Source organism: Bos javanicus, chromosome 4, assembly GCF_032452875.1.
Source record: "Bos javanicus breed banteng chromosome 4, ARS-OSU_banteng_1.0, whole genome shotgun sequence".
NCBI lineage: Eukaryota > Metazoa > Chordata > Mammalia > Artiodactyla > Bovidae > Bos > Bos javanicus.
Window position 1 is genome coordinate 105,867,707 of NC_083871.1, and position 17,070 is coordinate 105,884,776.

Here is a 17,070-nt window from a genome sequence, read left to right on the forward strand (position 1 = left end):
GTAGCCTATCCCTTCTACAGTGGATCTTTCTGATCCAGGAATTGAACCAGTGTCTCCTGCTCTACAGGTGGATTCTTTACCAACTGAGCTATCAGGGAAGTCCAAGAGTGAGTGTAGGTGGTATTTAAAGCTATGAGAATAACTGATTGGCCAAGGGGTGAAGCACAGATAAACAGAATAATAATGCATATGACTGGGCCCTGAGTTTTCAATATTTAGGGACCAACTAATGAATAGGAGTCAGTGAGGGAGACTGGGTAATGGCCAGCACAACGGTAGGTAAACCAGAAGAGTGACGTCTTGATATACTACGTCATATTGTCCTGAGAGGTCGAGTAAGATGACCACTGGATTTCACTATGTGTAGGTTATTGATGACTTTGATGATCTCACAAGAGAAGTTCTCATAACACTTTCTTGATAGCTCTAAAACTCAGGGAGCATCATAAAAATCTTCTGTATTTTTGAATCTTTGAATTAACAATCTTTGAATGTTACCCAGGTCTTTGTGCTGTACTTGACACGTACTTCCTCTAAGGATGCTGTGCACCCAGAGGTCCCCTGAAGTTATATGCACATAGAAGAAGATCTTGTATGTACGAAGGGTGGGAGTGCCTTGTAAATGAAGCAGTGTGATTGATTCAGTTTTTTGTACCTGCAGTTGAGAGACATTGACCATGAACTGTAGCTTTGGAGATATTCAAATACCTCTGCTGCCTCAGACTCATGGCTGGTAGTGAAGATGGTCTGAAGGAAGTTTGAGGACCCACTGCAGGAGACTTTGGTGAATCCTAAATCACCACATCAGTCAGAGGTGAGGGGAACGTAGAGGAGAGCTAAGACTTCTACTGCATTGTTACTTGGTCTGTGCTGTGAGAAACTCAGCAGGTGAAGTAGGACTAACCTGAAGACAAAGGCTTCTGGAAGTGGGGGGTTGGCAGCAGGGACAATGGGCAAAGGCTGCCTATACCTGATGCCTTCAGTCATCCATCCATCCATCCATGTTGATTTGTCAACATTGAGGACAAGAGGATCAGTGACTTTACTCATGGGACCAGTAGGTCACACAGACAGGAAGAGGAATTTGTGTGTAAGCCAGAGACAAGGAAAGTGTGGCATTGATGTCCAGGGGGCCACAGAAATGTTGAGCCACCTTTCCCTGACTTGGGCATGTTTTTATTCCCATATTGTAAAGGAATAGACAGGTTGTGAGAAATGGTGTCTTGCCTACATTCAGCTTCTTGCAAATTAAAGAGCCACTTCTTGGATGAAGATCTCAACTTCAAATCTTCCACAGTGTGTGTCCCTCATTGTGTATTGCTGTTGAAATACACACACAGTGTGGATATTATTTCGTATATATCTAAAAGGGTTTTGTGAGCCAGGTATTACTGCTTCAGGTAATAGGTAAGGGAATCAAGGCACAGAATGAGTAAGAAATCCATACGGATTCACATATCATATTGGATGCAGAATCAAAACTCTAATCCAATAGTTTATTAAATTTCCATTGCTTTTTAAAAAAATAATACCACTGCTTCCCAATAAGGCTACAGTTACTTACTCTTCTAAGGATTCAGGAACCCTCCCCCCAATCTCCAGTGAAAGTGAAAGTCACTCAGTCATGTCTGACTCTTTGGGCCCCAGTGGACTGTAGCCTGCCAGGTTCCTCTGTCCATGGAATTCTTCAGGCAAAAATACTGGAGTGGGTTGCCATTTCCTTCTCCAGGGAATCTTCCTGACCCAGGGATCGAATCTGGGTCTTGTACATGCAGCTGGATTCTTTACTGTCTGAGCTACCAGGGAAGCCCATTCTCTAGTAATGAACTTAAACCAAAGTCCACATATTTGCTTCCAGCTCCCCTCATCAACAGCCCCATCCCAGCTCCCTGTGGTTAGAACTTGTGCGGAAGTACCGCCTCATCTTGGGGAAAAATTGAGCCACCCACCAGGGAAACCACTCAGTGTCTACATTTTCTGACTATAAAAGCCTGTGACTTATTCTGTCATAAAACAGGAAGTGTGGCAACCTCAGTTTTCCCTTTGCCAAACAGAAGGGTTGTGGTTTTCCTTTTGCTGTCTGAATCCTGGGGCTTACCTTAGCTCAGAATTCTGTTCATTCTTTCCTTTACCACACTTTCAACCTCCGCCTTCCTTCCCTGTAGCACTTGCTTGTCACGGACACCATCAGAGAGCTTGTATCTCCATTGAGTTATAATATCATTCCAACATCCACTCCACCAAGATGCAAATTGTTGGGCTGGCCAAAAATTCTTTTGGGATAAACTCTGAATGAAAACTTTTTGGCCAGCCCAATGCTTCTAATAACTTCCTTTAAGCAAGTTCTAACACATAATGTATTAATCTCATTTTTAAACATTGTAAGTGGCCATGCTAATTAACCCTAAACTGGGAAGCATAGGAATATAGAAACAGAGCTTAGTGTTGTAATAAAATATAAAACTGTCATCAATTTAATCTGACATACATAAAGTGATGTTCACAATCATTGTAGTACATTTTTATTAGACATAAATGGTGATCTCTTTACTTGGGTGACTATAATTTCTAGTAGTTTTATGCAGACTTCCCTTATAGCTTCAGTCAGTCAGTTCAGTCACTCAGTTGTGTCTGACTCTTTGCGACCCCATGGACTGCAGCACGCCAGGCTTCCGGGTCCATCACCAGCTCCTGGAGCTTGCTCAAACTCATGTCCATTGAGTCAGTGATGCCATCCAACCATCTCATCCTCTGTTGTCCCCTTCTCCTCCTGCCTCAATCTTTCCCAGCATCAGGGTCTTTTCCAATGAGTCTGTTCTTATGGCTTAATTCTTGTTAAATTAAAACACATACGTATTTCTTTTCTCTTTCCCACGTACTGAGAAGGGTCTGTAGATGATGTCTTCCTGCAAGTACAGAGGACAGACAGGATGCCCACAAGACTTTTCTACCTTTTTCTTGCCTTTCTTTCAGTACGGCCAAATGAGCTCTTTTTCCTCCTGCGTATGGCTTTCCTGTGTCCCTGGAGTTCCCTTTCTACCAAATGCCCACAATTTGCCTCCATCCAATGTCTCCTTGAGCAGTCCTCCCCTTTTTCTACTCTGTGGTCAGCTGGACCAGTCCTGGATCAGTGTGGTACCAACCAGTGCTGGTGTCTTTGGGGTGAGTAGATTGTACCTGGCAGCATGATCTGTCTACAACTGCAGGCAGGAATATATTATGACTACTGGGACTCAAGGAACTATACCAAATTCTTAATATACACTCAACCAACAGGTCATCAAAACCCATTAAAGTGGAGATTCAGGCCAAGACCAAGGAAATATTTAGCTTATTTCTTTAGGACTTTGCTGAAGAACAGAGATTCGGTTTTCTGAAGTGTGATCATCCTGGGTGTTAAGTAGTCTTCAGAGAGGTTTCCTAGCAGATTCCTGCCCTGCCCAGCTCCCTCTCCATTCTCATGAACAGTAGTATCTCTGGCCCTAGCTTAGCTTTCAAGACCATTCCTAGGCCTGGCCTCAAAGCAGATTGAAGAGGGCCTCTGCTGTCCCTCCCCAGGTAGGCTGGAGGGTATGAGAACAGGGGTCTCTTGGGAACAAAAGTGAGCTCCAGAAGCTGAGTTTATCCCTCTTCTACTCTTGCTATTCTTTAAATAACGTTCACACCTGCTCAGTCTGCAGTTTCTCCCTGGTAGTATGGTCATGTGCTCTGAGGACAAAACAAAGCCTGTTGATCAGTCAGAAATCCTTGGTTCTATAGAAGCAGATCTCATCTCTGTATCAACCAGTTGTCTCCATCAAACTGAGTCTGTCTCCTGGTGATATTAATAGTATCCAGTCCCCCAAAGTGGAATGCAGAAGCTGATTTCCCCCAATAGCCAAGGACCTCTAGTAGTAGCCAGATGGATAAAGAGGTCATTTGATCAGTTGACCCGTGTAGATCCAAAGCCATGGGTGTGACTCTCACAGGAAATAGGGTCTTGGGGAGTTGCTGATTCAGAATGAGGAGCTTGCCTCAGCTGTGCGTCTGCAAGTATATTTGTGGAGGGCCTGGTACTTTGGCACTGAGGAGCTATTAGGGGGTTCTCCAGTGACCTGTGGAAGACCAACATAGAAATTTGATGTTTTGTATCTCCCAGATCAGTCCCAATTGCCAATATGCTGTTTTGCTGTCTCTGTTGTATATTTGTTGTTCTTGTCGGAGGCCACAGAGAACTTCATCATTGGGCCTTCTTCTCACAGATCCAGCGGTAGGTGATGTCACATGAAACAGCATCATATGTCTTTGTTAGGCCTATGGTCACGCAGTGGAAATTCTGACCCTGATTGGTAACGCTAGTTGAGAAAAGAAAGCATGGTTAAGGCCTGTCTTTTCAGCCCTGCCTTTTCCTGGTTCTGGTACCCCCTCAGCATGCCCATGGAGAAGGAAATGGCAACCCACTCCAGTATTCTTGCCTGGAGAGTCCTAGGGACAGAGGAGCATGGTGGGCTGCCGTCTATGGGGTCTCACAGAGTCGGACACAACTGAAGCGACTTAGCAGCAGCAGCATCCCCAAATCCAGCTCAAAAACTGATGCTTTCCCGTTAGCTCTCCTGTGAGCTTTTACGGACTCGTTGTCTTGGATTAACTCACTCTGTTTGGTTAGAAACACCTCATGGGTTGTTTGTCCCCTTTTCTCCCAGACATAATGTTTTAGTGCTGGAGGCCCTATGTTTTCAACAGGAGGCCCAAGAGGAGAAGGAGGAAGGAGATATCTCTTCCTTTCCTGGACACCAGCTGGCTTTATGAAAAACTTGGTTAGTCTTTTCATACCTCTTTTAACTGTCTTTCAGTCTGACAGGACAGAGTGTGGTTTCATGGGAAGGTCATAAGTTTTGGAGCCAAGTGGCTGCAGGGTCGAACTGCAGCTCTACCACACCCTCGCTTTGTGATATTCAACACATTTCTAAGTCTCTCGTCCTCAATTCAGCTGTCTGTTAAGTGGGAATCAACAAAAGCTTTTCCTAATAGCATCATTGCGAATGCTACCAGGAATGATGTGTAAAGTGCTTAGCAAGGGCTATGTTTACTTACTCCTCTCTGCGAGCAGCTGGTTCCAGTCTGGGGAACTGATTTGCTTTCTATCTGACTCACCATTTTCATAGGTCCACTGGGAGTGTCATGTTCCCCACCATGGCTATGGCCGTGGAATAATACATAGGACATAGATCTTGGGAGTTAAAGTTTAGTAGCTTTAAGGCATAGACAACTTATTTATAATAACCCTTCTTTAGATAGAGAAGCCACATCTGGGGAACTTGTAAGAACTTAGTTAAAAAAATGTGATCTCTGGGTTAAAAGATAATTATGAGATATATCAAACATGATATGTATGTGGATTTGTTTGGATCTTGATTTGAACAAAATAATTTGTTGAATGAACAGTTCTCTCCATGCAGAAATATTTGATATTTTCCATAGTAAAAAAATTGACCCTAAAAATGTGTCTCTGGGGATAAGTGGGTTGGAATACAGGAGAGGAGGAGAACATGCAGCTATTCTCAGCCTTTGTGCTGTTCCAGGGCAAACCCATTGAGTCTTGGGTCTAGTCTCTAGAAGCAGCTAGGATCCCAGAAAAATGTGAGCTGTCCACGTACTTGCCGTTAAACTTAGCGTTGTTGATCCAGTGCCACGTTTTCTCTACAGGCTGGTATAATAAGCCAATAAAATACTTCTCAGCACCAGTTATGTCCTGGAGAAATTTCTAGAAATTAAAAAGAGATAAAACAATCAGCAAAAAGTTCTTTTCTGCTGCTTCCTTTGTGCCAATGGACTCATGATTATATCTGATTCTGGGAACAAGTAAAGGACTCCAGGACTGGCTATCCCTGGCACTGCCCACCAGCCCTAGAGAAGTGATTCTCATTTTACCCAGAGCATCAAAATCATGTGGAGGTCTTGTGAAAACATAGATTGCTGGGCTCTGGTTTAGTAAGTCTGGTGTAAGGGACCAAGAATTTGCATTCCTAGCAAATTCCCAGGTGATGCTGATGCTTTGAAAATGAAGGAGGAGGGGACTATGCCATCTAAAAAAGGATAATTTCAAATACAACTTTCTTTGATCTACTCTGCATAAGAATGTTTTCATTGCCAGAAGTTTTACATTCGAAATAAGACTGGATCATCTTGGAGAAGGAAATGGCAACCCACTCCAGTATTCTTGCCTGGAGAATCCCAGAGACAGAGGAGCCTGGTGGGCTGCCGTCTATGGGGTCACACAGAGTCGGACACGACCTAAGTGACTTAGCAGCAGCAGCAGCAAGACTGGATCAAATAAATTCCTTGAATACTTGGCAAGGGAAAACAGGGAGATTTGAAAGTATGTTGCCAAAGCCGATAATGCCATGAGAAATAATCAGTTGCCAACAAAGTTCTGTCTAGTCAAGGCTATGGTTTTTCCAGTAGTCATGTATGGATGGGAGAGCTGGACTATAAAGAAAGCTGAGCACTGAAGAATTTATGCTTTTGAACTGTGGTGTTGGAGAAGACTTTTGAGAGTTCCTTAGACTGCAAGGAGATCCAATCAGTCCATCCTAAAAGAGATCAGTCTTGAGTGTTCATTGGAAGGACTGATGTTGAAACTGAAACTCCAATACTTTGGCCACCTGATGCGAAGAACTGACTCACTGGAAAAGACTGACGCTGGGAAAGGTTGAGGGCAGGTAGAGAAGGGGACGACAGAGGATGAGATGGTTGGATGGCATCACTGACTCAAAGGACATGAGTTTGGGTAAACTCCAGGAGTTGGTGATGGACAGGGAGGCCTAGCGTGCTGCAGTCCATAAGGTCGCAAAAAAGTTGGGCACAACTGAGCGACTGAACTGAACTGAACTGATTGAGTGCCTGCTAAAATGACACTGACCTTAGACACCTTACTTTCTGCATTAAATTAATGGGTCACTAATCACTCTGGCCAGAAACCTGGGAGTCCCCTGGACTCTCCTGTATTCTTCACATTCCTCCCATTATCAGTGGCTATCCAAGCCCACTTAAGTATTCTCTCCATCCCCATGGTTATTGCCTTTATTTCTCCTTTCCTAATATTTTTCTTCCATGAAATACTTCATTATTTTTAAAGCTTGATTACCATATTTATTCATTTAGGAAACTTTTTTTTTTTTTTTAGTATCTGTTGTGTGCCAGGCATTGTATTAGGTTGGAGATACAGAAATAAATTTGCTTCTTAAAAAAAAAAAATATATATATATATATATATATATGATCTATATATAGAACAGTCTTTTGGACTCTGTGGGAGAGGGCGAGGGTGGGATGATTTGGGAGAATGGCACTGAAACATGATGCTCGGGGCTGGTGCACTGGGATGACCCAGAGGGATGGTACGGGGAGGGAGGGTGGAAGTGGGGTCCAGGATGGGGAACATGTGTACACCCATCGTGGATTCATGTTGATGTATGGCAAAACCAATACAATATTGTAAAGTAATTAGCCTCCAATTAAAATAAATAAATTTATATTAAAAAATATATATGATCTAAAATGGGTTGGCAAGATATGGGCAATGGGTCAAATTCAGACCAGAGCAAATTTTTATAAACAAGGTTTTAATGGAACAGGCCGTGGCAATTTGATACATATGGTGTATAGCTGCTTTTGAACGATGATGGCACTATTAAGTAGTTGTGACAGAGAACATAGGACCTGAAAAATGTAAAATATATACCATCTATGTTTTAAAAATGTCTGCTGACCCATGGTCTAAAACAAGGGTTCTTAACCCTTCTATCTCTTGCTGGAAGCAGGGATGGTTTCTACAGGGATCTATAAAACCACTGGAATGTCATTAAAAATATTGTGCTTATGTAATGTTTCTGGAAAGAAATGAATAGATTTCATCACGATTTTTAAAGCCTCAGTTATCCCAACATGTTGAAAATCCACAGATCTAATAAGAGAAGGTAGATGAGTTGACCAGCATAGTAGGGTATCCCAGGTGTAATGCTTTTAGGAAATCTGTATTAGATATGGACCAGGAGGGCTTCTCCCGTGGCTCAGAGGTAAAGAATCCACCTGCAATGCAGGAGCCACAGGAGATGTGGGTTGGATCCTTGGGTCAGGAAGATCCCCTGGAGGAGGGCATGGCAACCCACTCCAGTATTCTTGCCTGGAGAATCCCATGGACAGAGGGGCCTGGCGGGCTGCAGTCCATGGGGTCTCATAGAGTCAGATGTGACTGAAGCAACTTAGCACGCATGCATGCCCAGGGAAAAAGGAGGAAGTGAATAATTCTACCTGGATTTCGGGGTCTATATAAAGGCTGTAGATGAGGTAATATGTGAGATGGATTTGGGGAGATAGTTATTGTAAGGCAAGTGCTAGGAGCGGGGTGTGTGTGGGGGGGTGGGGGGTGGGGGGTTGTCGTGGGTGGTCAGGATTGGACTTCCTGGAAAAGGAAGCATTAGATCACAGGCAGACTGCAGAGTGTGCATGCGTGCTCAGTCGCTTCAGTTGTGTCTGACTTTTTGTGACCAACCCCATTGACCGTAGCCTGTCAGGCTCCTCTGTCCATTGGATTCTCCAGGCAAGAATACTGGCGGAGGTTTCCATTTCCTCCTTCAGGGGATCTTCCCAACCCAGGGATGAAGCCCGCTCCTCTTCGTTTCCTGCATTGGCAGACGGGTTCTTTACCACTAGCGCCACAGGCTGGAGCATCTGTGGAATTACAAGATGCTGAATTCGGTTGGTGCAGAAATAGGAGGGAGGTGGGTTCAGAGACAGGATTGGAGAGAAGGCAGAGGCTGGACCATACAAGGCTTGCATGTCATGTTAGGGAAACTGGACTTTAACTCACTTCATTTTGGAAAATGGCACAGTTTAGAGCCTTAGAGCAATTAGTAAGTCAGATCTGTGGAGGATAGGTAAGAAGCAGCAAAACTAGGGGCAAGGAGAGAAATTAGAAGAATCCCAAAGAAATCCAGGGGAGAGCTGAATGATTTGCTGTGGAGATAGCAGGGAAAGAACTTAGCAGCTAATTTAGGAGGGAGGCAGAAAGGCGAAGTGCCAGAAAACTGTCAGTGTTCCATTTCGGTTGACATGATGACTCACCAGTATTGGGATACAAGAGGAGGAGCAGTTGGAGTAAAATACATTTGATTTTGTTTCAAGCATGGTATGTTTGTCATGGTTTTGAGACATCAAAGTGGAATGTGATACTCTTCCTGGTCTAGGGAAGGAAACTGAAGATATGGATATGAGAGTCATTAGCAAGCCATTGATGTGATGAGCTTGTTCTGGGGTTAGCATGAGTGTAAGTGTAATTGGCAGACAATGCCAAGGATGGCTTTTGAGATGCATCAACTCTTCAGGGTTTAGTAGAGGAAAAGAGGTTATGGACTTCCTTTCCCATTCTCCTCCTTTCTTCTTTCCTTTTTCTCTTTTCTGCACTCTGTCTTGTTCTTGGTTTTCTACTTTAAGGGATTTTTCTCTTCCCACTTGAGTCCTTAGCTCTAGAGGAGCTGTATCATCACCATCCCTGATCACTGTTGGGCACCTACTACTGAGATTCACAGAGACGCTCTCATAAACTCTTCACCACTACGGGACTTTTTAGAGGAAGTGTGAAGGGAAGAGCGGAAAGAAGCTAGAATACTGTGTGCAGCACAATGTCTAGTGCTCAGCGAATACTTAGGGTTTGAAGGAGAAGCAACTGCAAATAAAATTATGGCCTAAAATTCAGTTGCTCAGTCATGTCCGACTCTTTGCAACCCCATGGGCTGTAGCCCACCAGGCTCCTCTGTCCATGGGGATTCTCCAGGCAAGAATACTGGAGTGGGTTGCCATTTCCTTCTCCAGGGGATCTTTGCAACCCAGGGATCGAACCCACAGCTCTTGGTTCTGTCTCCTGCATCAGTAGGCAGATTCTTTACCACTAGTACCACATGGGAAGACCTAAAATTGATTAGAGTGTGGGTTTTGGACTTAGAGAGATCTCAATTCAATTCCATGTGCTATCATTTATTAGGTATATGACCTTGATCAAATTATTTTCCTGTGCCCAAATTTTTTATATTTAAATTTTATTCTATTTATTTAAGCATGAAAATTCACTTCTTAAAATTTAATTTTATTGGACTGTAGGTGCTTTCCTAGTTTTCCCATATATAAAATATGAAGAACTATAACTCCTCAGAATTGTTATTATGAAAAAGAGATAATAAAGCTTTTTTATATACTGTGAGCTATTTTTACTCTCATAATTGCACACTGCAACCCCAATTCTATGACTTGATTCTTTGTTTTGCATATTACTAATTTTGTTATTTAAAAACTTCCTTACTTATTAGGCTGATTGGGATCAAACATTAACAGCTCACATCTGTGAAGAATTCCATAGTTTTAAAAGCTTTATACACATCAGCTCATTTAGTCATTCCCTGTATTTTATTTTATTTATTTTAATTTATTTTATTTTTTAACTTTACAATATTGTATTGGTTTTGCCATATATCAACATGATTCCCTGTATTTTAAATGTCCTGGCCCCTCCCCAACACACTGCTCACAGTAGAGACCATAGAGTGCGGATTTCATTAGCTCAGATGGGTCCAAGGAACACACCCCACTGCTATTGAGAAGAGCTTCCCACCCCGTGTCCATCCCAACACCCATCCCCTGCTCCACAAATCAAATTGCCCCATCAACTCAACTCCACCCACTGAGGCTGGTGAAGGGGATGCTGCTTTTCTGTACCATTCCATGGGCTTACCAGTTTCTCTGGCGTGTTGACAATGGCCAACGTGGATCCTTTTTCTTTGCAAAAGTTCATGCTCTTGTTCCAAGACGATTCTGATTTGGACAAGAAAAAACATCTTCCCTGATGAAAATCCCACCCCTTGGGGCAGACTACAGAAATTGAAGAAAAGAGAGGGTGAGATTAGTGAGATTTTGGATGTGCACCTTGGGAGTGAATCATAAGACAGTAGGATGTGGGTTTCTTTATAATTATTATATCAATACAATTCTCTTCAATCCAGGAAGAAATTTCATTCACTTTAGCCCCAGTTTCCCTGTCTGTAACATGAAGGAAATGATGATAAGGTCATTATGGCCCTATTGAGGCAAACAGTTTCATAAGAAAGGAGACAATGGGAAAAGTCTTTAAGAATTCACTACCTAAGAACCTGGAGGTGGAGAGGGCTATAAGCTTGCACTGTACCTGTTCCGTAGCTCTCTGTTGGAGTGAAGCTGGCAGTGCCATTCCCCAAAATCTGTGGGACTGAAATGAAAAGAAAACCTGAAGATAGCTGGATGATGGGTGTGACACACAAATGTCACAGCAGATGTCCAGAATGGACAGTGGAATTAACAAGGGACTCTTTGCCACTCTGTGTTAGAATTTTTCAGGTTTTTTCCCTTTGGAACATCCATCCAACTACTACTATTATTTGACCTGCCTCAGGTGTCTTTTTGGTGTCTCATATATACCTTTGACGGGGTTCCCAGGTGGCTCTAGTGGTAAAGAACCCGCCTGATAATGCAGGAGATATAAGAGATGCGAGTTAGATCCCTGGATTTGGAAGATGCTCTGGAGGAGGGCACGGCAAGCCACTCCAGTATTCTTGCCTAGAAAATCCCCATGGACAGAGGAGCCTGGTGGGCTACAATCCATAGGGTTGCAAAGAGTTGGACACGACTGAAATGACTTGGCACACACTCACATATACTTTTGACAGTGTGAAATGCCAAGAAAAAGAGCAGGAGAAAGGAAGAGGAATAGATGCATTCAGTACCAGAAAGGAAACCTCCCTGTTCTTTCTCATCTATACCTTTTACAGTGTTTTCCCCAAAGAGCTGTTTGGAGTGCTTCTCCCCAGGCTCCACAGAGCACCTTTGCTGCTCTCTCCATTGCTGGTGCCTTAAACCCTATGTGAAAACCCATAGTCCTGATGGGCAGCTCTTGACTCTCTCTCATCAGCAATTATCAGCTCTAAGGACTGTGTTAACTGGAACAAGATTCAGAACTAGAAGATGTTGGCAGACAAGGAGGCAGATGGACATTCTAGAGGTTTCTCTTTTATTTTTTGGCTATGCCACATGGCATATGGGATCTTATTTCCTTGACCAGGGGTTGAATCCATGCACCCCCACAGCAGAAGCACAGAGTCTTAACCACTGGACTGCCAGGGGAGTCCCCAGAGATTTCCTGTGGGCAGAGAAGAGTCCATTCATCTCTTTAAACATAAAAGGAGAATCAGTAGGCCTCCAAGAGGCCTCATTATTTTGGGGGAACACTGGCTGTTGGAGCGGGTAGTTACAGTGGCTCCAGAGGTCAATCAGACTTTTCCTTAATGGACCAGTTGTTTGTCCATGGTGGTTGAAGACCAGTTTAATTTACCCAGATGCCAGTTAGCTACTTACAATCATATATAAAACATGCAAGTTAGCATTCACTTTTTATTTCAGTCCCCTGCTCAAAGGCTCTTTGTAATATAGCATAACTTGGTTTTCATTAGAATCGACTTGGGGATTATAACTGAACAGAACTGTATATGTATTTCATGAGCATTTCAGCGTTTCCTCCTTTTGGCTCACTGTACTTACTGGGTGCCTCAGTTGCTACAAAAATGAAGAAGAAATTATCTTTCTGATAAAGATGTGGTTAGTAATGGGTTTGTCTTAAGAGCAAGTGAGAAGGAGATCCTTGGAAAAGCTTCAAAAGGAGGTGGGGTTCATAAGGAGAGCCGTGCCTGACATGTCTTTATCCCCCATAGCTTCTGGCATTGGACTTTGTGCTTTATAGATGATAGTTGACTAATTTCTCCTGTTTTCAATCTCCTTCTGTGTTTGGTCTAGCATACTGCTTGGCACCAAAAAAGGCGTTGAATATAATTTTTGATGGTTTTTGTGGGGCATGGGTTTCTTTAAACAATTCTTTAAATGACAAGGTTTATAAAGTACTTTCACATCACATTACACTAGTTATACACAAATCATCCTCATTCCCAAGAGTAAAACAGGATCTGAAATTTCACCAAGTCTAGTCTTGGTTTCTCATCTCTAAAAGTAAGAAAATAAATTGGAAGATATTTGTTTTTCTGGGTGTGCTGCATTTATTTTACTTTTCCAGCTTTATTGAGATATCATTCACACATAACATTGTATAAGTTTAAATATACAACATGATGATCTCATACATGTACTTATTGCAAAATTATCAACACGATAAGGTCAGTTAACTCTTCCATCACCTTGCATAATCATCTTTTTTGTGTGTTGGGAGAACATTGAGCATCTACTCTTCTAGCAACTTCCTTGCATACAATACACTGTTAGTACTTACAGTCACTATGTTGTACATAGGAGTTTTGGAACTCATTCATCTTATAACAATTAGCAGCTTTTTATGAACTCATTCTACAGAAGAATGTCTAGGGGAAGGAGGCTTTGAGAAAGGTCTCTAAGACTTAAGCACAGAGGAACCTGGAGAGGGGAGAGGAGGTTATTTTCATGTACATTACCTGTTGCAGAGCTCTCTGTGGGAATGAAGATGGCATTATTTTCACCAAAAATCTGTGGGACTGCAAAGAAAATCAGCTGTTGACTCAGCCTCAAAGGTGGCTGTGCAGTAAGTGTTACAGACAGATGTTACTGTGGGGCTGGTGGGACATAGCGCCTATCAGTGGGACAGGTTGAGCTCGCTGGCTCAGGTCAGCCAAGATGGGCATATGTTTCCTGTGGATATATTCACGCATTCTCATCCTGCTCTCTTATGTGGTAGAAACTGCACCTTGAGATTGGGCCATATGGTCGATATCTCTTACCCAACTGTTGCCTCCAAATCATATTTCCTTCCTCATTTATCTTCCCCACAGGCTTCTGAGGCTGGAGAAGATTTTACTTGCTGCAACTGTGGTAAAATCTTTTGATATGAGGCCTCTTTTTCTGAACATTTGGATGAATTAGTCTCTGTGTACATAAAGGAAAATATCTTGCCCAGTAAAACCCCATTAACCCTTAATGTAGCTCCAGGTGGCAGGACCTACCTGCTAATGCAAGGGACTTAAAAGACCTGAGTTCGATTCCTGGGTTGGGAAGATCCCCTGGAGGAGGGCATTGGAGAGGCAATCCACTCCAATATTCTTGCTAGAGAATCCCCACGAACAGAGGAGTCTGGTGGGTCACAGTCCATGGGGTTGCAAAGAGTCAGACACAACTGAAGTGACTTAGCATGTCCCACAGCTTATCATTGGGTTGGACTGGAGCTGTATTTTCAAATTAGCAACTATAACAAGCACTGCAGAGTACTTCAGTTCAGATTACCCAATGAATACTCTAGTGGCAAAAATTTTGTGTGCAAGTCTAATCATCAGACACTGCTCTGTTTTGTATCTCGAAGGTAGACCAAGGAACCCTGTTCATTGTGTGTGTCTGGGAATGAGAAGGGCTGTCAATTGCCCTCAGCTGGAAAGTCTTGAGCATTTAACCTTTATATTCAACCCTGCATCCTAAGGGAAGAGTCAAGAACAGTACGATCTTAGTTGTGGTAAGAGGTTGAGCAGATACTCACAATAAAGCAGAAATAAGGTCATTCCAACAATCTTAAGCACCACTACTATAAGCGCAGAGATTATCATATGCCAGTTCATGATGCAGGAGATGAGGAGGCCTGTGGGCATGAGGGCAGAATGTCACCATCAGAATCTGGGACAAGGCTTCTTTCCAGCGGGGGGCGTGCCAGACTCTCAGAGCACCCCTTAGGGGCTGGGAAGCCGGGCATGACATTGATAGGTGCAAGGAGGAGACCCAGCACATACCCAGAAGACAGGGAGGAGCTTGTGCTCCTTGTGAACCTTTGAACTTGGTGTGCTGCCTCTCCTCCACCATCCCTAGCTCTCGGCCTCAATCCTGTTCCCATCTGTGGCTCTTAAACTCTGTCTGATGAATAAATCCTCTGCTGGACTTTGAGAACCCTTAACCTTGAAATGAGCCTTGCTCCCCAGGCCTTTCATTTGTAGTCTTGGCTATACAGTCTAAGCTCTCAGAAGTCACTGTCTTCAAAAAATTATGCCAGGAGTCCGACAGACAGGACAAGTGTCCCTGAGGTCCTTGGCTGGGGAGCAGAGCCAACAATCTGTATAGAGAGGACACGCAGAGACTCACCTGATGTCTCCCTGGAAGGCTGGTCTGGTCTGCAGGTGGGGATCTTTCCCAGTGGCCTTGTGCTTGGTGTGGCGGGTGGAGGCCCTTTCAGTGAGAATAGGCTCCTTGTGTGTGGGCAGTGTCCTTCCTTCCTCACATAGTCTCTGTCTCACCAGCATCCCTGAGCAAACACTTCTTCCTGTTCAGTGTTCTTGGCCAAGGAGCGGGAGGGGCTAGGAGGGGAAGGGAGTAGCCTCTGAAAGAGGAAGGTCCCCGCCAAAGGGGTTCTCATAGAGGGGAATGATTGTAGAATTATTTAGGAAATGGAATATCATAATACCGACTTGTTCTGTGTGTCTGAATCTCCTTGAAATAGAGTGGAAAGAAAATGTAGTAAAATGTTAACAGATACGAGTCTGGGTGAAGAGTGTCTGTGAATTATTTATTTGAACTTTCTTTACAACATGTCTGCAAATCTGAAATTGTCAAAATAGAAAAATTTTAAGAAAAGAAATTCATCTGAAGTCGTTATTTTTAATAAGGAGGTCCTCATATGTCCCATTGGTTCCATAACTGCAACCCAGGTCTCTGGTCAGTCCCCTTTATCATGGACTCCTCCTCTCTGGTCCTACCCAACAGCTCATCTCCCTGGCCTTATGCCAGGGAGAAGGTGATGATTATTCAGTATTTCATGAGCATGGTGCTCTGCTGGATACAGGGGGTCCGGTGAGGGTGAATAATACCAGTCTTACTATCAAGGATATATTACATTTGAAGGTTTCCTTTTGTTATACTTTTCCTACTGTAAAGGCTATGTGTACTCACTGGGGCTTCCCTGATGGCTCAGGTGGTAAGGAATCTGCCTGCAGTGCAGGAGACCCAGGCTCGATCCCTAGGTTAGGAATATCCCCTGGAGAAGGGAATGGCAACCCACTCCAGTATTCTTACCTGGAGAATTCCATGGACAGAGGGGCCTAGTGGGCTACAGTCCATGGAATCATAAAGAGTTGGACACGACTGAGTGACAAACACACACTAATTATGTGTGTTTTAACAAAAAATGGTTAGAGGAGCTTTCCTGATGGTCCAGTGGCTAAGACCCTGTGCTCGCAGTGCACAGGGCCCAGGTTTGATCCCTGGTCAGGGAGCTGGATTCTGCATGCCACAATTAAAGAACCCACCTGCCCCAATGAAGATCAAAGAACCTGCTTGCCCCAACTAAGACCTGGTGCAGCCAAATAAATAAATAAACATTTTAAAAAGTGGTTAGAAAATACTGGCGAGGAAAATTGAGAAAATAATGTTCTTAAAAATTTTACATTTAGCAATAGTTGCTGTCAACTTCTCTGGGTGTGTATACTTTATAGATGAGCAGGTAGATAAGAAGATAGATACGTAGATAGATAGGTACTGGGTCATTTAGAAAACTGGGATCATACTGTATATATTATTTGTAATCTAGGCACCGTAGGTTAAACTCACACTGTATTACAGGTATCCCTTCAAGTCGAAATATAGATTTTTGATGATATATTATTATTGCATATACACTTATATGATTTATTCAACAATTGGACCACTGTAATTCTTCTAGTAAAGTGTATCTTCTGACTAGTTTCACTTTTCACTGAGATGTTCCACAGACAACCCAGTGTGGACATACCCTCGAGTATATTATTTACCATCCTCTGCTAAAACAGGGCTTCCCTTGTGGCTCAGCGGTAAAGAATCCACCCACAATGTGGAAGACCTGGGTTCGGGCCCTGGGCTGGGAAGATCCCCTGGAGAAGGAAAAGGCTACCCACTCCAGTATTCTGGCCTGGAGAATTCCCTGGACTGTATAGTCCAGGGGGTCGCAAAGAGTTGGACACGACTGAGCGACTTTCACTCACTGCTAAAACATGTTCATTCTCTTAAGTTCCTTATCTCTGG

At 43.4% G+C, this 17,070-nt stretch overlaps 1 protein-coding gene across 3 annotated transcripts; it reads right to left on the reverse strand.

Annotated features, from left to right (window-relative positions):
- Positions 1–2,439: 2,439 nt before the first annotated feature.
- On the reverse strand, positions 2,440–15,353 carry CLEC5A (C-type lectin domain containing 5A). Of its 3 annotated transcripts, none has more exons than XM_061414946.1 (7): positions 15,160–15,353; positions 14,567–14,665; positions 13,518–13,577; positions 11,216–11,275; positions 10,766–10,902; positions 5,637–5,743; positions 2,440–4,334 (listed from the first exon to the last, which is right to left on the reverse strand). In XM_061414946.1, exons 2-7 carry the CDS (start codon positions 14,643–14,645, stop codon positions 4,220–4,222), a joined length of 558 nt encoding a protein of 185 aa, XP_061270930.1. In that variant the 5' UTR covers positions 14,646–14,665; positions 15,160–15,353; the 3' UTR covers positions 2,440–4,219. The 3 variants fall into 3 exon arrangements, with proteins under 3 accessions (XP_061270930.1, XP_061270931.1, XP_061270932.1); XM_061414947.1 differs by lacking the exon at positions 15,160–15,353 and adding an exon at positions 13,821–13,965 and having other exon boundaries at positions 14,567–14,657; XM_061414948.1 differs by lacking the exon at positions 13,518–13,577 and having other exon boundaries at positions 15,160–15,352.
- Between the last annotated feature and the right edge of the window lie 1,717 nt (positions 15,354–17,070).